This window comes from Aedes aegypti, chromosome 1 (genome assembly GCF_002204515.2).
Source record: "Aedes aegypti strain LVP_AGWG chromosome 1, AaegL5.0 Primary Assembly, whole genome shotgun sequence".
Taxonomy (NCBI): Eukaryota; Metazoa; Arthropoda; class Insecta; order Diptera; family Culicidae; genus Aedes; species Aedes aegypti.
Genome location: NC_035107.1, coordinates 303776821 through 303802542, shown reverse-complemented (window position 1 = coordinate 303802542; position 25722 = coordinate 303776821). Strand labels below are relative to the sequence as shown.

Genomic DNA, 25722 nt, shown 5'->3' with positions numbered 1-25722 from the left:
GTATGTTGATAAAAAAATTTCTTTTAAAGACCCCTACTATTTCTAGAAATAATTTCTGGCTACGACACCGCATCATATAAATAAAACAACGAAACATGATAATATTTGAGTTCTTTTATCGAAGATTTCAATTTTTTTTCTTAGTGATTCGATTATCCGGAGGATTCGATTATCCGGAGTGAAAAAAAATCGATACTCCGGATAATCGAGTCCGACCTGAACCACGCATTTCTATTTTATTTTGTTAAACTCAACAACAAGATCTACAAGAGTGGGAAAACTTGATTAATAATTCCTGAACACCGAGTCGCTACTTTTGCCTACTGTACCACCCAGAAGCATCTTGTAAACAACTGTCTTCCGCCTGCTTCAATCGGTCCCGGCTCGTCTACCGCGTCGTCCTATCGTCTGTTTGAACGTCTAGGTCAAAACTGTCATCGACCTCGAACCAAAACTTATTTCTCAATTTCCGTTCCGCTGCGTTGACTCGCACGAGACTTGTGAAAACACCACTCCACAAACAGCGTCTCATGATCGAAGATCGCATCCCGGTCCATGTTGTCCAAGTCCCCGAACCCAAACAACGCCCGGTCTAACATAATAATATCCTCCCGAAGTATATCCAATTGTAACTGTCCACCTCGTCGCAGCAAGCCACCCACTTTGACATTTGTCCCACTGGGTGCTCTCAAGCAGCATACCCCGGCCGTGGCCAAACTTGGAGTCAGCCAGCATGACAACGTGACATATTATGACTAGCGGCAAAATAAATGGATCGAAATTTTTCAACTGCGCTCCCCAAATACTGCCGCGCACCGTTCCAGCCGTCTTTGGCCACGCACATCCAGGCACATCCAGGCAAGCCATGACGACGACGACTTGGTGATCCAATGCGATTTTGGAGTAACTATCTCCCACAGCAACCACCGCCCCAAAGGCAGTGAAAACGTGATGACACCAGATCACTGCACTTAGAAACTAATTATGTTTTCAAATCGTGGTGTTGATGCCATGGTGACACGATGTCACGAACTGCTCCACGAGAACTGTCAGCGGGCGTTTGCGTTTTCACTAATTGAGATTTCTGTTTCGCGCACCTTTTCCGCGCTGGCAAAGGGGCAGTAAAGTCCAAGTCGGATGGTCGGTTCCGGATTTATACGGAGGTCTCGTGGGTGTGCTCGAAGGTCATATGAAACCTTTCCATAATTATTTTGCACGGATCAAGCAAAATCACAGTCCTTGTAACTGGATCATAAACCATTAGTAAGTTCGACTCTTCCATCTTATTTGCTACCGTTGTGGTCGGTTTCGGATTATTAAAGTTTACTCATAGACGAAAGCATGCTGACTGAGCGTTTTCCCCCTTGACGACATTCCTGGCTACGTCCAGGCCAGAAAAGTCCCTGAAACTGACTAGCGAGCCGTTATTAATCTTATCGTCACTTTCGCTGTCGTTTGACAAAAAAGTATAAATTGCGACACGATTGCTGGAACGGAATTCCGATACAAAGTAAGAACGCTTAATTTTATCTTTCGTCTTCGCGATCCTCATCATCATCTGCAAACGATTAATGATCACCCGGAGCACTCCATTCGTCAACAACATTAATCATCTCCGGGCGATCGGGTGTGTAAGCAAACGACAATTTGGAAAACCTCTTCGCGGGCGAGCGACTCAAAAAAGGAAAAGAGTCGCAACACTCAGTAGGCGACGATGGAAATTATTGCCTTTCTGCCGTGCGCGGTCGAATTAGCGCTCTGGAACATACGCGCGTCACAAAAATTCGCTCGCACCCGTTTCCCAGCGCGTGTTTATCAACAAATAATTAAACGACAATATATTTTCCTCTCGCGTTTTGCCACCCACCACGCCTCGGTCGTATAACATAGTGCACCCCACAGCTTGGAAATGCCACCCACTGGCCTACTGCGATCGCGCCTTCTGAGATTGAACCGTATTGAGGTACCGTAGAACGGAGTATTTTTGATAATTTCGCACTCAACTAAGGATACCCTATTATACGAGTTCTGTAAAAAAAAACTAATGGGAAGTATGCACTTCAACAGAAAAGTAATCGCCTATCTCGATGCGTGGGAAATTTCTTGCAAAAAATGCTCAAGAAAAGCATTTTTCATTCTTTTTTCTTTTTCTTCTGGACAGCATACCTAGCTTAAGGAAGGAAAATGCGGCCTTTAATATTGTGTATTTCTTTCACTACTGCGAAGTGCGAGTTCATAAGTGCGAAAATGCGGATAAAAGTGCGGGATTGCATCGAATCATGTTAGTGTCTTCAGAGCACTTATTCTTTGGATTGCGAAAAATAAGCCCGCTGAAGACATCGACTCGATTTGATGCAATCGCGCACTTTTATTAGTGTTTCCGCACTTGTAAAAATTTCTGCGATAGTCCAGTGGTGAAAGAAATGCGCAATAAACATGGCTTCGCCGAAAACGTTTTCGTTGTCAAAATTTTCATAAGTATTTTCAATTCAGTAAAATTGTCGAATTACATATAAACATATTTTAAACTTTCAGAAGATAAAATACAGCATATCGTCACGAACGATGGAAGCCAGTACTTGTTTTAAAAATATAAAACTTGCAACATTTGCATTTTCAAATAAAATTTTTGATAAACATTAAAAAAAACAATGTTACCCCAGATTACGGTATTCAACAAGGCGCGATCGAGTGGTTTTGCTCTCACTAATGACTCAAGGTGTGACTTGATATCAACGAGTTTCAAAAGACACAGAGAGAGGCACTGCTAATAGGAGCTAAATGTTGGGAACATTAAAGTCTCATATGCATCTCACTCACCATGTAATCCTGAGGTGACGAAAAACTGGACGCCGAGCTGCTGTCGGTTAGGATGTCGTCGGAGCTCGGCCGGAGCGGAGGTGTTTCCTGGCGAGAAGGAGTGGAAAATGAGGAGTTTATGCAATCGGAAGTGCGATGAGAGAAGCTTACCTCTAGCAGTGCTTGCAGGCTGTCGATGTATTCAATGGCGTTTCGGAGGATTTCAACCTTTGGTAGCCGTTGGTTTGGGTTCGTGCTGGTGCGGCGTTTTAGGACTTCGAAGGCCTCGTTTACCTGGGGACAAGAACGAGTTTTGTGTTTTAGAATTGTTGGGAAAAATAGATTTCGTTTTTTGGCTCTTTTTTTTTTTTTTTTCCCTCATCTGTAGAGCCTTTTAACCACTGCTTCCATTATTTAGGAATATTGTGGTATGACCCATATTTTATTTGGTGCTCATCAAATATCCTTTCACAATTGAGATGTGATAGACATTGGTTGATGTGTCACACTGTCCCAACTGGGCACAACTCGTTTTATAAAGTCTATTACCCTATTAGGACTACCTTGCCAAATTTCCAAGGGCTCTAATAACCCTTTTCCAAATGTTAACGTTCTTTGATTAAGCAATGCTCCGCAGTTGCAGAGTAAATGCTCAGCAGTTTCGTCTTCAGCTTGACAAAAACGACACTCAGAGGATTGTATTTTTCCTATATTTTTAAGATGATACCTACTTGGGCAGTGACCGGTCATCAGGCCAGTTATTACCCTAAGATTTCCTTTATTAAGATTCAGTATAGCCCGGGCTTTAGCTAGACTGGGTTTTATGAATCTTTTCGCTTGCTTGGATGTATCCGTGGCGTTCCAATTGGATTCTACCATGGACATTTCCCAATTTTTCAGTTTCATCCTGAGAGTGCACTCAGGAATACCACAGAACGGTTCAGGGCCGACAAAGCTCGAAGCTGCACCCTGTCTTGCTAGATTGTCGGCGATTTCATTCCCCTCAATTCCACAATGGCCGGGCACCCAGTACAATGTAACTTCGTTCCTACTGGCCAATTGCTTCAAAGAAAGAATGCATTCCCACACTAACTTTGATCTACATGTGAATGCCTTTAGAGCATTCAAAGCTGCTTGACTGTCTGAGAAAATACAGATCTTTGCAAACCTATAGTTTCTTTTGAGACAAACATTTGTACAGTCAATGATGGCTTGTATTTCAGCTTGGAACACGGTGGGACTGCGCCCCATAGCGATTACCTTGCTGATACCAGGACCGAAAACTCCAGCTCCGGTATTGTCGCCCATCTTTGACCCGTCGGTATAAAACACAATAGAACCTGCACGTAAACTTGGCCCACCAGAATCCCAAGTATAGTGGCTTGGTTTAACCACTTTAAAGGGAACATCATAGTTGGTCTTCGTTGTCATCCAATCTTCTATTGTTTTGTTATCTGAATTCAAATTGAATTCCTTGATGATTTTCATGTGACCAATCAAATCACCATCTAGTATTTTATTATAACGAATAAACTGCAAGGCATTTTTTGCAGCTTGCAGTTTAATGAATTGATGCAAAGGCAGTATATTAAGAAGGGCATCCAAGGCAACCGATGGTGTACTTTTCATTGCCCCTGTCATTGATATACAAGCAAGTCTCTGCAACTTAGCCAGCTTCTTCTGAGCGGTTACCTCATTTGTCTTGGGCCACCATACCAGTGAAGCATAACTAATTTTTGGTCGGACTATTGCTGAATAAATCCAGTTTACCATATTAGGTCGCAGTCCCCAAGTTTTTCCTAGGGCTTTATTGCAGACCCATAGGGCATTAGTACCCTTACTTATGACCTTGCTCAGATGAGAGTTCCAGTTCAATTTCTTATCCAAAGTAACACCAAGGTGTTTAACTTCTTCCGAAAATTGAATTTGAACTCCATTCAAAGAAGGCTGTATAAGCTTTACCTTTTTCCTTCTGGTAAAAGGCACGATAGTAGTTTTTGAAGGGTTTACGTTTAACCCCTCTTTCCTACACCATTTGAGAGTAATGTTTAACGCAGTTTGCAACCGATCGGAAATCGTGTTATCAAACTTTCCACGAACTAAGATGGCCACATCGTCGGCATATCCTATTACCTCAAAACCTTGATCTATTAAATTTCTAAGGAGTTCGTCTACTACAAGAGACCACAGTAAGGGCGATAACACTCCTCCTTGAGGACATCCCTTCGTAGATCTTATAGATATTTGCGCACCTCCTAGATCAGCAGAAATTGTGCGACCCTTGAGCATGGTCATAACCCATTCGATAACACTTTTATCCAAGCCCCTTGCTTCCATGGCTGAACTCATAGAGCTATAGGATGCATTATCGAATGCTCCTTCAATATCGAGAAAAGCAACCACGGCTATTTCTTTGGCTTCAAGAGATTTCTCGATTTTATTTACCAGCGACTGCAGCGCCGTAATGGTAGATTTACCTGATTGATACGCAAATTGGTATTTACAAAGAGGCATTTCTATTAAACTTGTTGACTTGATGAAGTCATCAATTATTTTTTCCATTGTCTTTAAAAGAACAGAGGAAAGGCTTATAGGTCTAAAGGCTTTGGGAGTTGTTTTATCCTTTCTTCCAGCTTTTGGAATGAAGACAACTCGAACCTTTTGCCACGCTTTTGGAATATATGAAAGCGCAACACTTGCTTTGAATATTTCGGTTAAGAGCGGACAAAGCGTCTCTTTTCCTTGTTGCAGTAAGGCTGGGAAAATATCATCTTTCCCGGCAGATTTGAAAGGCTGAAAAGAACTCAATGCCCATTCGACCCTCGAAGGCGTGAAGATTTCACAAGCTTTCTGATACGCATTTATCGACCATACATGTCTTGCCTCATCTGAGACCTGTTCTTCATCCGAATATGGGATCGATTCAGGGAAATGAGTTCTCATCATTACTTCCAGTGTTTCAGAAGAGTCAACAGTATAACTGCCGTCTTCTTTTTTAAGGCAACCTAGACCATTTGAATGGTCTTTTGAAAGGACTTTGTGCAGCCTTGCAGCTGCAGGAGCGTTGTTGATGGTTTCACATACCCGTCTCCAGTCCTTACGTTTGGCGTGCCTTAGTTCTCTGTTGTATTCTGTTAGGGCTTTTTTGTATTCAACCCAATCTAAAGTGATCTTTGCTCTATTGAACAACCGCCTGGATTTCTTCCTCAATCCTGCCAGCTTGTCATTCCACCAAGGCACATCCCTGTTAGATGACCTTTGTTGAATAGGACAGCTAGCATGATAAGATGAGACCATTTGGTCAATGATCCCATCAGAGGCATTTTCCAGTTGTGAAACAGTCGTGAACTGTTCACCGTTATACGAATTCTTATTCGTTAAATGAAAACGATAGAGATCCCAATTGGTTTTCTTCGGGTTTCTATAGCTTTCTGTTATTTCTGATCCAGCTTTAAAATCGAACCGGATTTGTTTATGATCTGACAATGATTCTTCATCAGAAACATGCCAGTTCACAATCTTCTCCGATAACAAGTCGCTACAGATCGTGAGATCAAGAACCTCTTGTCGGATAGAGTTTACAAAAGTAGGAGAATCACCTCTATTACATATGTCTATGTTGTTAGACGACATGTAGTTTAAAAGATCTTCTCCTCTTTTATTAATATCGGTGCTGCTCCAAATTGTATGATGGGCATTTGCATCGCACCCTATTATAAATTGGGCATTAATTTTCTTACAGTAGTTGACAAAATGAACGACAGAGCATGGAGGCACATCTTCAACATCTCCAGGAAAGTAAGCAGAAGCAATACATACCTCCGTTTTCCCACGGATAGTTGGCACCTCTACTTTGATCGCAACAATGTCTCTACGGATAAATTCTGTGATTGGGACAAATTTTGTGTCCCTATTTACAAGAATAGCCGTTTTTTGGCTCAGTAGGCCATTTGTTTCGGCAGCCATGTATTGGAAAGTTCAGTTAACTCTCCCTTACTCGATATTCCGTATCTCGATATCGAGTTAGAGAACCATAGTTAAAGTTGGTTTTCATGGCTAACTCGATGGTCCCTTTGATCAGGGACGAAAATACTCAATCTACCCTCGCCTATATTGACACTTGCTGGGTAGAATCTTCGTTGATTTTTATTTGTTTTTAACCTCACCTTGAGAACACAACAAAGATTGGCAAATCGCTTGCCGCAAGATTTTCATTTTCCTTTCAGCCTGCTGATACTCAACCCCTTTGTGATTATCGGAAACAAAAAATGATATTCTTTCTAACCAGCTTGACTTTTTTACATTCCGGTTCGGGAAGTTGTATTTTTTGCACGAAGAACACTAAAGAGGCGTCAATATAACCGATTCCGTGCATCGGATCGTTCATTACTCGTATAGCAGAATATTGTTTAATTAATATGAACTTCATTGATAATCAATTTTCTAAAACTGACACTCTTCGGGTTCATTCATTTATTTCATAACGCCGAAAATGGCGACTTTTGACACCCACCCACCCCCTCGTAACACTTTTTGTATGAATATTTACAAATTTTGTATGAGCCGCAACATTCTAAGGACACCCACCCCCTTTGGCGTTATGAAATTGAGCCCTTCTGATTCTGATAATCAAAAACACCAACGTCATACGGGCATCGTTGTTTGTTTTCTTCATCTACTTTTGTGTCATCTTCATTGGTACACTCATATTGGTGGTGGTGCGGTTACTTTGATGGATACTTTGATCAGCAAATTGAGTAAATATAGTGAGCATGATTTTTTTCGTCCCTGCCTTAGATAGCAGTTGCACTGGTTTTGTGTTCTGTAACTCGATAGGGTAAGTGTTCCCTTAGTTGTGGGTGTTCCTATAGTTGCGGTAGTGCTGTTTTCACTTATTTTTTTACATTAGCCACAGAACCGACACTATCAGTCGATGCATTTGCTTGTTGATACACGAAATAGTTGAAAAAAGCGTTCAAATTGCTTTAAAACTGATGAAATATCACTAAAACTGCTAAAACATTTCTTATAAGTACCAATAGTTGCGGTAAAGTGTTCCTATAGGGGAGGATCTCATAAGAAAACAACGGGTACCGCAACTATAGGAACACAAATTAAAAATATAGCGCAACTAAAGGAACAGTGTACCAATAGTGGAGGTATTATTTTCCACTGACACCACGGCATGTCAGTGGAAAATAATACCTCCACTATTGGTACACTGTTCCTTTAGTTGCGCTATATTTTTAATTTGTGTTCCTATAGTTGCGGTATCCGTTGTTTTCTTATGTAATTCTCCACTATAGGAACTCATGTAGCTCACATGTCGGAGGAACGTCAAGCTAATTTAATATTCAGCAGAGAACCAGGCCGTCGCCTCCGTGGAAGACCTCGCACCAGATGGCTTTTTGCAGTTGTGGATGATTTAAGGCCGCTTAACGTTCAGGGCGACTGAAAGCGATTGGCCCTGGACCGGGTCCAATGGAGAAGGCTTCTTCATTCGGCGTAGATTCAACGCAATAGCAAGGAATTGTTGCCCTCCAAGTATCAGGTGTCAAGTAAGTATTCTTTGATTTCAATATTATTACGGTCACACCAAAGACACCGATTCAAGCACTCTCTACCTGTCATGTTCGATTGGCTCCGATAGTTCTATCCGCCAGACTGTGCAGACTACTTGTTTATTTTCCAGGGGGAGTTCATTGGGGTTCATTGAAGCTAGAAATATGTGCCTTTAATTTAATATTGGGCTTAAATGAACTGAAATGAGTCAATTCACTCATCTTTGCGAGTTGTTTAAATTTTCATATCGAAAACGACCCTTAAGCTAAGTATGCTGTTTCGCTCAAGAAAAGTAAAGAAATTCCTTGACTGAAAGGGTCAAGAAATTTCCTACAGAGAGCCCCCTTTGAAGTAACATTTCTTCTCAACTGCGTATTGCGATCAGAAAAAAAGTGATTTTCTTGACCATTTTTTGGGAGAAATTTTCCACGCATCGAGATAGGCGATTCCTTTTCTTGTCAGTAGCAAACCGGCCTTTAATCACAATTTGTAACTTGTAAGGCAGAACATCAACAGATTTTTTTTGCCATATCTGACCATTAAGCGTGTTTTACACTACTTATCGAGTTGAAAATGCAGACATTTTCTACAGCGACTTTCATTGGAATTGACATTTCTTTTCAACTGCGTACTGCGATCAGAAAAAAAACGTATTCTTGATCAATTCCTTGCAGAAATTTCCAATGCATCAACATAGGCTGAGAAATTCCTTGTCAGCGACGAATCAGGCTTTGTTGAGCAAATTACTCATCTCACACGACTGGTTGAATAAGCAAGCCTTAATAATAAGCAACTGGAATCGAGTCGACTTTTGTTATCTCACCTCATCCGACTCGCAGATTAAGCCTGATTCGCTGCTGACAAGTAATTTCTCGGCCTATCTTGATGCATGGGAAATTTCTGCAAGGAATCGATCAAGAATGCACTTTTTTCTGATCACAGTATGCAGTTGAAAAGAACTGTCACTTCAAATGGAAGTCGCTGTAGAAATTTTCTGCAAGGAATCGGCGAGAAATTTTTTTAGCGATTCCTTTTCAGTAGCAAATCAGGCTTTAAGCGTAAAGCTAAGTATGCTGTTCCGCTCAAGAAAAGTAAAAAATTCTGCCCAAGAAATTTCCTACAGTGAGCTCCATTTGACTTGACATTTCTTTTCAACTGCGTACTGCGATCGAAGAAAAATGCTTTTCTTGAGCATTTCGTGCAAGAAATTTCCCACGCATCAAGATAGGCGATTACTTTTCTGTTGAAGTGCATACTTCGCTTAAAGCGTAAAGGTGAAAGCGACTCACCAGACTAGTAGAATAAGCGTGATAGTCAGCTATGCTGTGCATGCTCCAGGTGGTCAGCCGGCAAAATAATAATGACTTTGGTGACTAAAATGATCAAAATAGTGATCAAATAATGATTAAATAATGACCGATTATTTAGTCATTATGATTAACATGTGTCTCAAAAACTACATTTTAAATAAGAATTAATACTGTAGTAATTTGGAATATTTCATAACATTAACTACTAAGAAGAAAGAATAGAAACAGTAAGTAATAAGTAGAAGAATAGTAAAAAGTTCTTTCTAAGAAAAAGAATACAATAAGTTGGTAATGAAAAGAAAGTAATAAGAATAAGTAAAAATCAAGGTAAGAATACAATATAAATAATAGAAGCAGTAGCTTCTAATGTCATAAGTGGTTTGAGATTGAAAATCACGTCATTATTTTAGTAACTAAGAAGCATCATGAAAAAGGAGATTGTGCCAAGAAGATGTCGCATTCTGAGTTCTCACTGCTTATGTTTTACAAGGTTCCGGGTCATTTGGCCGAATGCCGTTGGCCAAAAAAGTAATTTAGCCGAATGCCATTTGGCCGAATGCCGTTGGGCCGAAATTGAAAACAGTTGTGAAGTACAGTTAGTATGCATTTGTAATGCATTTTGAAGCTGAATTTCAAAGAACAGCTTTTTTTAAAACAAGGATAATTCATCATTGATTTGTTAATAATAAACTCTTTAGTTTCAGTTCAAGAAACAGTCAGTGCTGAAAGAAGGACATCCGAAATGTAAACAATTATTCACTTCTCTGCTAGCGGTAATAGCTGCCAGCAGAGTTTTTTACATAGCATTTGTAGTCTGCTTTTGACAGTAACTAAAAAGGGTTTACGACTTATTTTTCCTTCTGTAGGATCGGTTGACTTCGATCTCTCGAATCGTACTAAATACAAGTTTTCCCTTCAATGCCAATAGGAAAAATAGTTTTCTCTTGAATGAACAGCCTATGATCAAAGAAGGAAAAATCATTTATAAAAATTCAAGCAATTGTAATGCAAATAATCGTTATATCTGTATAACCTTCAAGAAATGCCGATGATTTACAGAAGGTCAAATTCCTAATTAAAATATAAGCTAAATTATTGCCGAAAGTAATGAAACCAGTTTAACTCGAAAGAAAAGCCGCCTATGTTTAAAAGAAGGAAAACTTTCTGATGAGATTATTAAAAAACACTTCAAACCGTAGCATACCGTTGGTAATCCGTAGACAAATCAATCATCAGCTAGAGTCTTGAAGCGATTTCGTCCTATATTGACGGATCGATTAAATCGTCCTCTTCTAGCACTTATAAAATGACTAGTATGACGTCAAGTAATATCGAGTAATATCATAAAAATCAGCAAATTAATTAGATGATCAGTGTTGGGGGTCGTTACCTCTGGTTTGAATGAGAAACCTCTCGACAGCAGTGTTTATGGTACACAGCTTCAAAGCTAAAATTTATTAACAAAATATATTTATTGCATACAAAATAAAGAACAAAATTACTTACATTCTAGTTTCTTCTACAATTACCTCCGAGGAACAAACCCGCCACCCTTTCTTATTCTATTTCAATCTACAACTAATCCGATCCAATACATTTTCACAAAGCTATATGCAAACACCTCAGTGTTGCCAGTTTCACCACAAATTCATCGCAACAATCAGATTGGGCCACAATTGGGAATCCTATACATCAGCATAGCAATTTGATTATTTTTTGTTCGTAATTTGGCCAAACGTCCCGTTTCACCAGATGGCATTTGGCCAAACGTCATTCGGCCAAATGGTCGGACACCGTTTTACACGACCAATATAATATACCAATACCTTATTCGGTAGAAAGCTCGTAGTGGCAAAATTCCTGTTTTCAAGGAACTACTAGAGTTCATAGAAGTTTTTCAAATTTCATAGTATTGCAATGCAACAAATGAACAACAAATGATAAATGGATGTAAAAAAATTCGGGGGAAAGTTTGCGGTGCAAGATTTTTCATCGAATTCTTGAAAACACTCGTGGGTACATTACAGAAGATTCTGCGTGAAGAATTAAAAATTAAAAAAGCAAAACAAATGGAATATATAAGTTATTTAAATAAACAATCTAAGAGTTAATTAAGGTCATTTCGGTTACATTAAATTCTTCTCCATAATAATAAGCTACAGAATGTGATTGATTTTCGTCGAACTCTTAAAAAAGCTTTTAAAAGATTTCAATGAATAATGCCTGAAGGAGTTTTTGGATCAATTCCTGAGAGTAATGGTAGATGAATTTTTAAAATAATCCTTATGGAAATGCCAGGAATAAATGAAAAAAGCGACGCAGAAATTATTGCACGGTTTCTTAGAAAAATTTCGAAACGATTTTTTTTTTTTGCAAAAACTTAGTATGACCAAGAGGAACTCCTATAGGATACTTGGGAAATCTCCTAGAAGTAACAACTGATAACATTGGAGAAAAAAAACAGTAAAAACACAATAAAAATATTTCAGAGGTATCTCTGTGAAACTTATTGAAGGTAGGGTAATTCGCTAATTGTTGAACGCTACCCAAATGTTGAACGATCTGTACAAACCATGTTAAAACAGGAAATTGAACCATTTTCAAACAGTTTCAATAAATTATACAGATTATTTTGTAAGTTAGCTGTACTATTGGACACAATAAATTAATTAGCACATCAATTTCTGAAAAGAAATATTTATTGAAAATTTTTATCGGTAGGTGGAACGAAAATTTCAATTCTCTTAAAAAATAACTTAAGCTGGGGCGGCTATGAAATAAGCTGTGTGGTAAAACATACTACGTATATTGGGTTAAGCACCTATTCACGATATCAGTAAAAGTCTACTTCAGTTATTTTCTAAACATCCGTACAATTTACTAGTATCTATTAATTACATAAAATCATTTTCAATTGCACTTTCATTTCACGTACATTTTCCATTTGTTGAACACTAGCATAACATGAAAGGCTTGGTTTCATCAACAGTATTGCCAGATTTTTTATTTTCGTACCAAACACCTATATTGAAATGGAATATTGCATTACACAATATAGTATTATTTTTTGCTTCAAATATCTGTTGAATAATTATTATAAAAAATCCTATAATGGTGTATGTTGCAATGGTGAAAAACGCAATTCAGAAAAGTATAATTAATTGCATCCCATTCCCATAGCCAATCTGATTCTTTTTTTTTCGAATTTCACTATCTTCACTATGGCATCAATGCCATCACCGTTTGTTTGTTTACACCATGATTGAAATTACGCATCGGCAGCCGATTTATCCGGAGTATAACCTCAATCTCGCGATTGATGCTGTAATGTCGAAAATAATGTACATTAGGAGAAGCCGCCAAAGTCTATGGAGTGTCGTAGGGGACGATTCACTTCCGTTTCAGCCCAGAGTGGTCAGGGACCTAACCCTGGCATCACAACCGACGAGGAGCGCCAACTTGCAAGTTGAATGAATGCGGGAGTAAAACGGTCAACATTTAGCGACAATCGTTCAACATTAGGATAAGATGGGTTATGTATGTGTTCAACAATTGGGTATAGAACTATATTTTTAAATATATATTTTTTCAATTAAAAATGGACATTACCGTGCTTAAAATGTTACAGAAATAATGTTAAACAATCGCCTACGGTGTTGAATGCTTTTTTAGCAACCTTTCTATCAAAATTTCCATGAAAATCAAATAACAAAAAAACGTCTATCTTAACCGTTCAACATTTGGCGATTTACCCTAGTAGAGCGTTTGAGTGGTGTAGGATTTTCTGGAACAAATTATGAAGAAATTTCTTTAAGTATCCCTTGAGAAATTGTTGGTAGTACCCCTTAAGGAGTACCTGAAAGTGTTCCAAAAGGAAACTTTGGAGAAAAATCACTAGAATTCCTGAACCGTTCAGCGGGACCTGAACTTGTGGAATAGTCGCGTTATTGTCTCAGAAGCCTCTAGAAGTTTGCACTAGAGTTCATTGCGAGTAGATTAAGGCAAAAAGTAACTTTGTATAAAACAAAGACTTTAGAGACCTTACCAACTTGGCAATCTTAGGTCTAGTAGCGTTTTGATAGCCATGGGCGTAGCCAGAGGGGGCAGGGGAGGGCCGTTGCCCCCTCTTGTCTTGGACAGACTTCTGCCGAAAATCTTACCGGACATCATTTCAAAGTTTTATTAACATTCCGCAGTTTCGAGGAATCTCAAGACTAACAATTGAAAAGGCCTCATCTCCAAAAAGTAAACAAAGAGAAAAACGAAACCATCTTTTGTCAAACAATAAATCAAATTTATATTATAAATTTAAGCATTGTTTCTTACTTTAACGTCTAGAAAGTCTCTGCACAAATTGATTTACAACAATAAATAATCATTACTATCACCGCGATGAAATCGTTTTTTTCATAAAGTCAATGGTCGTTACTTCCCGTTACAATATTAACATGTACATTAATGGCCCTTCTTGAATTTAGGCGGTTAAACGAAATTCAATCGTGCTTAGTACCTCCACTATTGGTACATCTACCCTACCTCCCTAACTCGATGGTCCCTTCAATATCGAGTAAGGGAGAGATGACTGCACTGAGACAAAAATACTTAGGTTTTCCATAAATCAAGACTTATGAACCAGCCAAATTATGGTTTCATTGCACGCTTAAACATTTCGAAAATGGGATCATAAGTTTCATAAGTGAGAGCTTTGAATTCTTTAACAAGAATTACTTGAAATAATAATCATAGCAATCGCTAGAAGAACTACTCCGCTTTCGATGTTGGCTACAAGTTAATCGAAAACAGATCACATGTTATCAAAACATGTCAATTTTTGAGCACGCCTGAAATAAAAGGCTAATAAAATTATCGATTGATAAATCGAATTAAGTTATTATCATTGCGTTTATTTGCGAATTTCATCGATTGACTTATGAAATTTATTACTGATATTCATCACCAGAATCATAAGTAAAACTTAAAATTTCCAATAATAATCGTTGTGGCGCCAAATCATAATTATTCCCTAAGAAATTATTAAGTTTTTTTGCCTCAGTGTGTATTACTACAGTCAACTCTCCATAACTCGATAGACAATTAGGAAGATATGGAGTTATAGAACACAAAACCAGTGCAAATACGTCCCAAGGGATTATCGAGGTAGCCATGAAATCCAACTTTCACTATGGTTCTCTAACTCGGTATCGAGATACGGAATATCGAGTAAGGGAGAGTTGGCTGTACTTACATGCAGAAAGTGTACTGATCAGGGCTGGGAAAAAAATCTGAAATTCACTCTACAGTAGCCAAGCAAAGCCAATCACAGTCAGCGTAGCCAGTGAAACTCACGCCGTCCTAGCTCACGCCCCATCGCTGCTGTTGGCAAAAAGTCTTGAAAATTGCAAAACACCTGTTGCTAATGGCAATCCAAAATTACTGTAGAAAAATGTTCTATTTCCCGCATTTAGTGCCTTCAATGACACTAATGTTTTAGAAAATTCATGCACCGAACATAGGCTACTTGATGAGATTCACGTTTTTGAACTGCTGTACTGGAAGAGCCACGTGATTTTCGTGAAATTCAAGTCTACTACTATTACCATTCCCAGCACTGGTACTGGTACATTTAATGCCCAATAATTGTTAAACGTACCGATTTTCATTACTTCGGAATTGGAAGATGAGTTGAGATGAGATCACTTCAACCGTTTTTTTTACGACACTTCCGTTTACGGATCAGCTGTGCCGGTCACAAGAAACACGAGATTGCTACCAGAAGCGAGGCCGCGAGCCGAGATCAGGATGTCAAAATCAGTTTTCCAATTCCCGGATGTTTTAAAATGCAAAACCGGATAACATCATGATGCTGCGACTTTTTCTGACATTTGATAGAAAACCCTGTCAAATACTGGCAACTGCTAGCAATACCATTTTACTAGTATAACATTTGTATTAGTAAAGGATATAAAAAAAGTGTCTGAATTAAACACTAACTTTCAAGTAGGTTATGTTAATTCTCTATCTGCTTATTCTTGAATGTTTTATATTAGGAAACACAGAATTATTCACAAATTTGACAAATTTAATCCAAGGTTTTATTAATGTTTATTTTTTTATTTTTTTAAATACTCCAAGTAAAGGTAAAGGTATGCTGTTCCGCTCAAAAAAAGTAAAAATTTCTGCGCAAGAAATGGTCAAGACATTTTGTACAGTGAGCTCTATTTGGCTTGACATTTCTTTTCAACTACGTACTGCGATCAAAGAAAAATGCTTTTCTTGAGCATTTCTTGCAAGAAATTTCCCACGCATCGAGATAGGCGATTACCATAATAAGTAAATATTTGACTAGGTGAATACAACCTTCTAGGATATCTATTTTCAGTCAAGTGGGCGAAACTTAGAATGATGTTATGCACCAGCGTAAATTGATAGAAAATTCGGAGAGATTTTGGAATTATATGAAGAACAAATTGTGCTCTGTGTACACCCGATTCTGTTTTTGCTCGGGGGATGCGTACCGTGTAAAAAAAGTTTTCTGTTCAAAATTTCAAAAACCGTGCAAAAAAAGTAACACTAATTCTCGACGTTTCATGCAAAAATAAGGTTTTGGCGGAAAAAAATGTATGGAAACTTTTTTTGCACGGCCGTGTAAAAAAATCCGTGCAAAAACAGAATCGGGTGTATTTACATTTAGACAATATTTCCACAAAAGCCCAAAGTTTAAAGGCCTTCTCAGAATGCCTTCGAAATTATGCGTTCGATATTACTCATGACTGTATCATGGAGGAGTAATAATTGATATTAATCTAAAATAGGCAGGAATTCATTGAAGATTTTGCCAAAAATCTGCAGATTATTACCATGGTTACGAATAAATCAATAATCTACCTAAGGATTCTAAGGTAGCCTCGCCATTTATTGATTAAGGATGCCACACAAGAAATCTATGAGAATGGCTACACTGAGGCAAAAATACTTAGGTTTTTCATAAAGCAAGACTTATGAACCAGCCAAATTATGGTTTCATTGTACGCTTAAAAATTTCGAAAATGGGATCATAAGTTTCATAAGTGAGAGCTTTGAATTCTTTAACAACAATTACTTGAAATATTTATCATAACAATCGCTAGAAGAACTACTCCCCTTTCGATGTTGGCTACAAGTTAATCGAAAACAGATCACATGTTATCAAAACATGTCAATTTTTGTGCACGCCTGAAATAAAAGGCGAACAACATTATCGATTGATAATTCGATTCGAGTTATTATCATTGCGATTATTACCGAATTTCATTGATTGACTTATGAAATTCATTACTGAAATTCTTCACCAAAGTCATAAGTAAAACTTACAAATTTCAACAATAATCGTTGTGGCGCCAAATCATAATTATTCCTTAAGAAACTATTAAGTTTTTTTGCCTCAGTGTACAAGAATTCTCAGTAAACATGTAAAACACATCCCAACCTCTTTTTGCGACCATTAGCGGGGGTTCGTAAAAAAAATCGGTAGCAAAAAAATCAGGGTTATAATTATGTTTTTGAAAAATGCAACATCTAGATGCGGAAATACTGATTCGAGATATTCGGCAAAGTTGAAGCATGGGTTGTAGAGCGTAAGAACTCAGTATCCATAAACAATTCGCTCTCACTTGCGATCGGGAGATACATACGTGAGCGTGTTGGGGGTTTGGCATCTAAGTCCGAAAAAGACATGGATTTGCGAAAAGAGATGCGTTTATAGTTAGTACTCGGATTCAGTTTGGCTTTCTATTCCGCAGAATCATAAGGTGTTCTGTAGCTTAGTTGGTTAAAGCGCCGGTCTAGCGTACACGGAGTCGTGAGTTCGAGCCTCACTAGAACGCGTATTTTTTCGCAAATTCATGTCTCAGTTTGTCAAACAAACACACTGTGTCTTCTGATTACAAGTTCTCAAAAAACTGGGTTGAGAACTTTCCAAAATGGCCGTTCAAGTTTTATTTATTTATTTATTTATTATTATTTATTATTTTATTTATTTATTGATTTATTATTCATTGCAATTCTTAAAATTAACTATTCATTATTAGTAAGTAGATGAAAAAACCGAATTTAGTACTATACCATTTAATTCCACTAGAGTTTGTATCCTTTGACAGATACGCGTATTTCGACCTCAACTGTAAGGCCGTCTTCAGTGTCGTGTACTAGAGTCGAGTCTAGTACACGACACTGAAGACGGCCTTACAGTTGAGATCGAAATACGCGTATCTGTCAAAGGATACAAACTCTAGTGGAATTAAATGGTATAGTACTAAATTCGGTTTTTTCATCTACTTATAGGTATTCTCAGTGCTGGGAATGGTAATAGTAGTAGACTTGAATTTCGCGAAAATCACGTGGCTCTCTCACTACAGTAGTTTAAAATCGTGAATCTCATCAAGTAGCCTATATTGGGTACATGAATTTCTCTAAATCAGTAGTGTCATTGAACGCTCTAAATTCGGGAAATGCAGCGGGAAATAGAACATTTTTCTACAGTAATTTTGGGTTGCCCTTAGCAACGGGTGTTTTGCAATTTTCAAGGCTTTTTGCCTACAGCAGCGATTGGCGTGAGTTTCACTGGCTTCGCTGACTGTGATTAGCTTTGTTTGACTACTGTAGAGTGAATTTCAGATTTTTTCCCAATCCTGGGTATTCTACTAAACAGCTCGAAGATTTATTATATTTATTATTTCTTAAAATATTGCATTATTAAGAATTTCGCAAGCATATTCATTATGCAGAGTCGTTTCAAAAAATAACAATAATCGCATTGACAAGTGATCAATTTCACCCCGAAACGGGATTCCCCGATTTTTTATTTAAGGGATGATGTTTAGCACTAAAACACATTTGTTAGAAAATTTTGGCACATGAGCCAAAGAGGTTGACCATCGTAGTTGTTTTCCTGCATTCAGTTGTTTGGCATTTTCAACATAATTGAAAACAGACAAGATAAACCATGAAAAATGATCAATTTCACCCGAAATTACGGTACATGTAAACTTCAAAACGTCAAAACCTTATAACAGCAAGAAGAAAGTGCTTTTTTATGTAAAGTAAGACATGCCTCGATATTTACTCATGTATCAATAGCTAAGTCAAAAAAATCAATAGTTTTCTGGAGTCGATTCGTAGAAAGATTTCCAATCGATTGCTGCAAGAATCTCGAAAATCTATCCGGGCGTTAGTATGTTATTAACAGTCAAAATCTAACCACTTTTCGTGATGCGAGCGATTTTCGAAATTGTGCCCCAGTAGGGTGCAGGGCTACTTGGGCACTTTCATGATTCACTATGGCATGGGGGGTTTTTTGTCTGCCGAATTGTCTGAAAATTTGCAACAAGAAGCACTTCAATACGGCGCATATTGTGGCCAAATATAAGCCCAGTAGCTTACAAAAAACCCCACTGCCGAAGTGAATCAAAAGTGCCAAGAATAGGCTCCGACTCCCTATGTTGCCGTAAGACGTTATCCAACGTCAAAAAATACACATTTTATATGCTGGCCGATCCGGATCAAAATGTTTTGAAGAATTTGAAATTGATCTGGTTTACTTCAGTTCATATTGTTAGCTTGAAAAATAATTTTACTGCAGTAAGTATTTTTCTGAATAACCTGGGTCCTACGGAATCCTGAAGCAAATGTTAAAGAGTGGGGGTGGGTCATTTCGCATAATTTTAGGCACGTTACTTATAATTGGCACTTGGAATAATGAAGCCATATATTCTTTAAAATGCTATCTGTAAAACTGCTTTATACGAAACGTCCATTATGACAAAAGTCTTAATTCGAAACATCCTTATGTGAAATTGTCCACCCCAAAAAAAAACATACTCTGCTTCCTCGATTTTTTCCACGCAATAACAGCGATTGCAATGCTTGTTTTTATTGTGATTATCCTTTCAACTTTCACCTGTTCCAGCTACTGGACCCTTCTTCTACCTCGGCCCCAAAAAAAAGCTAAACTTGCCTTTAACTATTGAGTTTCTGATTCGGTTCACTACTAGAGAAAGATGATCTTTCAAAGATCACTGACCTTTCGCAACCGCCGCCTTTCCCGCAATGTGGCTGCTTTCCGCCGATCCACCGTAACGCCCTTCTTCTTACAGGCCTTGCAGGCCCACGCCAAGCATGGCCTATTGGGACTGGCCATACATCCGGAGACCGGTGCCAGCACATGGGTATCCTCCGAACTGACACTGTTATCGTCGTAGTCTTCGTTCTGCAACTGCAACTGCTTCTGTCTGATCTGTAACTGTTGTATGTTTAGCTTTAACTTCTGCTCGGCTGTCAATCCGCCACCTCCACCACCACCACTTCCACCATTCCCATTGTACCCACCACCCCCACAAAGAAACTCACTATCACTGACACGCTGCTGATGTTGCTGTTGATGTTGCTGCATTGCCCCCATGAAACCAATCCCACCCATGAATCCTCCTCCAACACCACCACTGGCTGCCAATATGCTCGCGGCTGCACCGCTTTTATGCTCCATTTCGTAACCCTGCTTCATCGATACTGCTTGATTCGTCTTCCTGCACAGATTCTTGTTGAACTTGGTCATGGCCTACTCGATCAACTTTGCAGAATCAACAAACGCGCACGCACGAAACACTCACTTTTCTGCTTGATTCGCACCAGCTATTCACACTCGTCTTCTTCCTATTCTTCTTTACCTTTCCGAAAAAGGTAATCAATATTTCACGCACGCACGCACGCTTCCCTAAAAACGGCATCCGCTTACAGCAGCGGTGAAATCCACGAACAGACTACCGCCGTGAAGGAAAACGGCTTGCTTTGATCCTCCACCGGACGACGACGATCATCGCAACACTTTCCCTCAACGTGTTTGTCACACCGCGTGCCGGTGACACAAATTTGCGTTTGTCGCCTACTTAGCCAAACCGACCGAACATCCCGCACTGAATAACCGAAGAACGTCTGTGAGCATGGTAGAAGATTTTCCAACTCTGTGACGATGCGGTGCCATCCACGGTTGCTGATCTTCCTTCACACACGAGCAACATTATCGTGCGTGTATCGGGAACTGTCTCTAGTGACACTTTCCACGAGTGCGCGACAAATTTCGGCATTGCTTCTTAGTTGTGCGGGGTTTTTTCTTTTCATTTTTCGTATGAAGGAGGCGGGACTTGATGGTGTACCTCCCATAAACGAAGAAGAGGAAAATGCTGCTGCGCACCACGCGAGCAGATCCTGATCGGGAAAAGTTATAGTCGAGCTACAGCGTGCCTAGATTAAGGCGTTGGGATGATGCTTTTGGAGGTGATTTTCCGACCTTTCAATATGAAAAACCGGGGCTTTCAATTCAAATTTTCGTTCAGATTTGATTGGTACCATGACAAGCAATTCACATTTATGTTGATCACATATGAGTATAGTACAGTGGTGCTTATCCTTTGGCCACAGATAAACAGACGTAACATTGACAAAATTTCCATCGACGATTTCAAATTTCATATGTTATATACCGATCACTAGTTCACAACTTTTTGTCATGTTATCCTTTCGAATTCAAATATTGTCAAATTTATTTCGGTAAAATCAGTACTTCATTGATCTCTATCAGTTTATGTAATCGATTTTTTATAAAATAAAATTTTACATTTCATAAAATTGGTTTTAATATCAAAAATTGAAAGTGACACATTGGGGAGAAATCAACCATATTTAACCATATTTTAGAATTCAAAATTTCTGAAAATGATGTCAAAATTCTTATAACTCGTGTATATCATTATTTTATTCCAAAATTAAACTATGTTATTCTGCATAATACGCCTAAAAGTATGCAATTTCTCTTGGAATATGCACGTTATTCAACAATAAACGTTTTTATGAGCAAACAACCATTCTTATAATGCTGTACGATTTCAAAAATGAGTTCAATAGTTCACACTTAAACTTACACAATATTTTTAAAACTCAAAGTTTACATGCAGGCTTAGCACCAGCGGATTGTTTAGAACCGACATTTCCAACAGTATTGCCTACACCTTCAAAAATTGTGAATAGAGTTAGCTCTCCCTTACTCGATATTCCGTATCTCGATATCGAGTTAGAGAACCATAGTAAAAGTTGGTTTCATGGCTAACTCGATGGTCCCTTGGATCGCAGTTGCATTGGTTTTGTGTTCTGTAAGTCGATACCTCCCTAACTCGATGGTCCCTTCAATATCGAGTAAGGGAGAGATGACTGTATTTCTATTTTAAACTGACTTTTAACGTGATCAAATTCACTCCACAATCAGTGGCGCACGCATCGTTTTCCTCCGTGTTTGACATTTCACACTTCCCCATTCTGCTGGCTTTGTTGCAAAAATCGCAATTCATACAATTTGAACGCTAGAAGAGCAAACATGACAAGCCTTACAAAATTTCCGAAGAGCCCATACAAAAAGTGCGACAAAAAGGGGGGGGGAGGGGTTCGAAAAAGTTGAAATTTAGCGTGACATAATTTGTGTACCATCCCTAAGTAAATTGTTCTAAGTGTTGCGTCTGTTCGTCTGTGCCGTGGTGGCCATCGAAGCCTAGAATACGGCTTTATCAATTTTTGATTGTTTGTTTCATATTTTTGAATTAGCATGAGAGTCCATTGTGTTATTAAATCACAGTAGGGGGACTGGCGGTAGTTTGCCCATGTTAAGGAAAACCGCGATTTCAGATGTAAAAAATTTTATATTATGTTCTTTAAAAAAAAATGTATATATGCACACACTCACACTCAAATCAATGAGCTCTCCCGCGAGAGCTGCTTCGAAAATCTCATGCTTCAGTTTTTCGTGCAAAATCACTCAATCACACTCAAGCTGTCAAAAATGATTCAATGAAGAGGCCTATCAAAAATCCGTGAATACCGAATGTTGCTGTGCACTCTAGAAAGGATTACTCTAATTCTACCAGCCTTTCAAGAAATCACTGCTTTGTGTGAGTAAACTGTGGGAATATGAGAGATTGGGTCAAACAGATGACCCCACTCATCCATGATTCTTTGACTGCTGAGTTACTTGATTGACAGTTGTGAATTATGAGACTTCCAGTTTCTCACAACAATGATGTCAAGTTTAAATTTGACATAGCACAGTGTTCAGCATTCAGAATAGCGAGCATTTAGGTACAAAAGAATATTCCCAATGTTTTTGCATAGAGTTCCTCCAACTGATTTATTCCTAAATTTTCCACATAATCATACAAGAGCAAATTATAACGAAATTGTTGATGGTAATATTTACATCTACAATTCCAAAGAATAAGCTATAAGAGTGAAGAACTAGCCAATCTGTGTTAAAATTTACATTAATAAATTTAAAAAAAAAAATGGATAAGCCAGAATCTAAAAAATAGAATATTAATGCAAGTAGTTGACTTTTCAAACAGCCTTTTCTTCCAGTCATTAAATTAACCGTATAAGAATAGCCTATGATTCAAAAAAACGAAAATGTATGATAGAAATATTAAGAGCAATAATGGCATTAGTTATTGAAACATTTTCTTATTAAAACATTAGCAGCAATAATGTTCTCCAATAATGTTCTCGACAGTATAACTAGAACAACCTTCAATTTAAAGAAGGTATAATCAGTGCCGTAGCGTGCGGTTGGCCAGGTTGGCACCCGCCAAAGGCGCCAGCCTACAGGGGGCGCCAAAATGCGTGAAACACTATTTCGAAGATATTATTTCGAAGATATTAAATTAGGGAATATCGAATATTGAAAAAATCTTATCAGTAATAATTTCAGAAGAATTATTGGACATAATATAGAAAAATATGAAAGTCGCTTGCGCTACCTCTAAATCTTAATATTTTTGGATCATATTTGAGGTATCCCTTTTCACGTGATTCAAACCCAGAAGAGCACATGAATTTTTGGTTTTGAGAACTTTCGAAAAATAAGCCGCACCCTAATGTGCATGAATCTAATATAATCCTGAGCGGGATCCACGAAAATCTGGGCAGAATTTCAACAGAAAATTGGTCAAGATTCTCTCAAAATCAAGGACAGGATTCTAAGCAAAGCTTCGTCTTGATCGGTCTTACACATAATTTCAAGTGTCATTCTGAAAAAATGTTGAGTAATTTTCAAATCTTCATTTGATTTTTTACTGCTCGAAAATTCCCACAGCAGACATAATTTTAGAATCTATAATACATTTTTAACCCCTCTACCGGCAGCTTCATTTTTTACCACTAAAAATATATTCAAATCGCGATAACTTTTTTGTTTCTCGATATTTTTGCACCATTTTTTCACAAGCCCTCAATAAACTCTTCTAGTTTAAGAATATGTGTCGATAATTGGTCATCTGGATCCGGAGATATTCCGAAATTCCTTGGGGGACCGACGTGTAGCCATAACCCACTTAAATATCTCAGGCAACAGAATTTTTCTCGTAATCGGATATTCACTAAACGGAATGATACATTAATTCGAGTATGTTGTGAAAAATGAAGCATATTAGTGCAGCCGTCTTTGAGTAATGAGCATTTATGTTTTTGGTACCGCGCTGGACAAATAAAGATCTTGAAAACTCTAAAAAACCTCATTACGTAATTTTCAGATTTCTCGAAGAATTTTGAACAGATTTGTATGATTTTTTCAGGGTAGCTCCTTATTACCTGTCATTGTATAGTGCATGTTTCACTTTTTTGATAAATTAACCAACAACAAAATGGCCGCCAAAGACATTTTATATGAAAAATGTCGGTCCCCCAAGGAACATCGGAATATTTTCAAAACTAGATCAGAAATGATTAATATCGACACGGATTCTCAAACTAGAAGAGTTTTTTGAGATCTTGTGAATGAATGGTGCAAAAATATTGAGTAACAAAAAAGTTATCGCGATTTGAATATTTTTTTAGCGGTAAAAAATGCAGCTGCCGGTAGAGGGGTTAATAACCTAAAGAATGTTCTATACAAGCTGAAACTCGTTTGGTGTTCCATAAAAGATTGTAGTAGAATGGTTGAATATTACGTTTTACACCTCTTCGATATGTTTTATTAAGATTTGATCTGGCAGTGATTGAGATTTTTCTTGTTTATTTGATGTTTTTTTCATCGAAAGTATATATGGTTAACTTTCTTCTAATAGATCCTCGATTAACCTTCTCATCCACCGTGGATTTCAATTAAAAGGTTCTAAAACAATTTTTAAAATTTTTGTAAATACTTCCTTTTTATTTGGTATCTTACTGTGAAAATAGCTTTCAAACATAATGGTTATATCGATTATCATTTGAATACATAATTGAGGGGCTACTCTTTGATGTATTTCAAGTAATTTATTATTGATTAGTTACAAAATTTGTTATTTCCACATTGCTGTTTTGCAATAACACTTCTAGAGAAAAACTTGACTAAATCTACGCAAAATTTATAAAAAAAAAGTTCTTTTCAAATCTTAAACAATTTTCTTCAGTTCAGGGCAAAAAATTTCAAAACTCTGCCTAAAAACAGATGGATGTTTGGGAGGATTTCTTTAAAAAAATTTATTTCACCATAATTTGAAAATTTTGCCTGAAACATCTAACCAGATGAACTATATATTTCTTCGGAATTTTTCAGAGCATCTTTCAGATAACATTAAAAAGTTCTCAGAAAATTTTCATTGGACAAATAAAAAAATAAACATTTTTTTGACGGATTTTAGTCAATAGTGTAATGCGTTCTGAACTTAAGAAAATATTTTAACTAATTATGAAACTTTTGATGATTTTCATAAAAATTCTTGTAGAAATCGCTCAAAGTGTTTCAAAAATAATTTTTGAAACTACATATAAAACAAATCTAAACAATTCCAGCAGGGCATGTCAACATGTAGGAAAGCCTATTGAATGTGATGAAAGAGAGACAGAGAAGGAGAATAGTTCGTGACCAAGGCGAGTCCAATTCTCTAGGGTGTTCCATTATGCTCACTTTGTGGAGAAAACCAGACAGGGTAGGTGAGGAAGGGCTGGCCGTTTTGTTTACAAACATCTGAGACAGGTAGTCAAGAGATTGACTCCTGAT

At 37.9% G+C, this 25722-nt stretch overlaps 1 protein-coding gene across 1 annotated transcript in view; it reads right to left on the bottom strand.

Moving 5' to 3' along the window:
* Window positions 1-20669, bottom strand: part of LOC5564104 (myogenic-determination protein) — a 74175-nt gene extending 53506 nt beyond the window's left edge. Inside the window, exons 1-3 of the mRNA XM_021838380.1 lie at window positions 19729-20669; window positions 2971-3093; window positions 2821-2907 (exon numbers count right to left, since the gene is read on the bottom strand). Of these exons, the coding sequence (XP_021694072.1) occupies window positions 2821-2907; window positions 2971-3093; window positions 19729-20259 (741 nt within the window). The 5' untranslated portion in view covers window positions 20260-20669. The remainder of the gene's footprint in view (window positions 1-2820; window positions 2908-2970; window positions 3094-19728) is intronic.
* Window positions 20670-25722: the final 5053 nt, after the last annotated feature.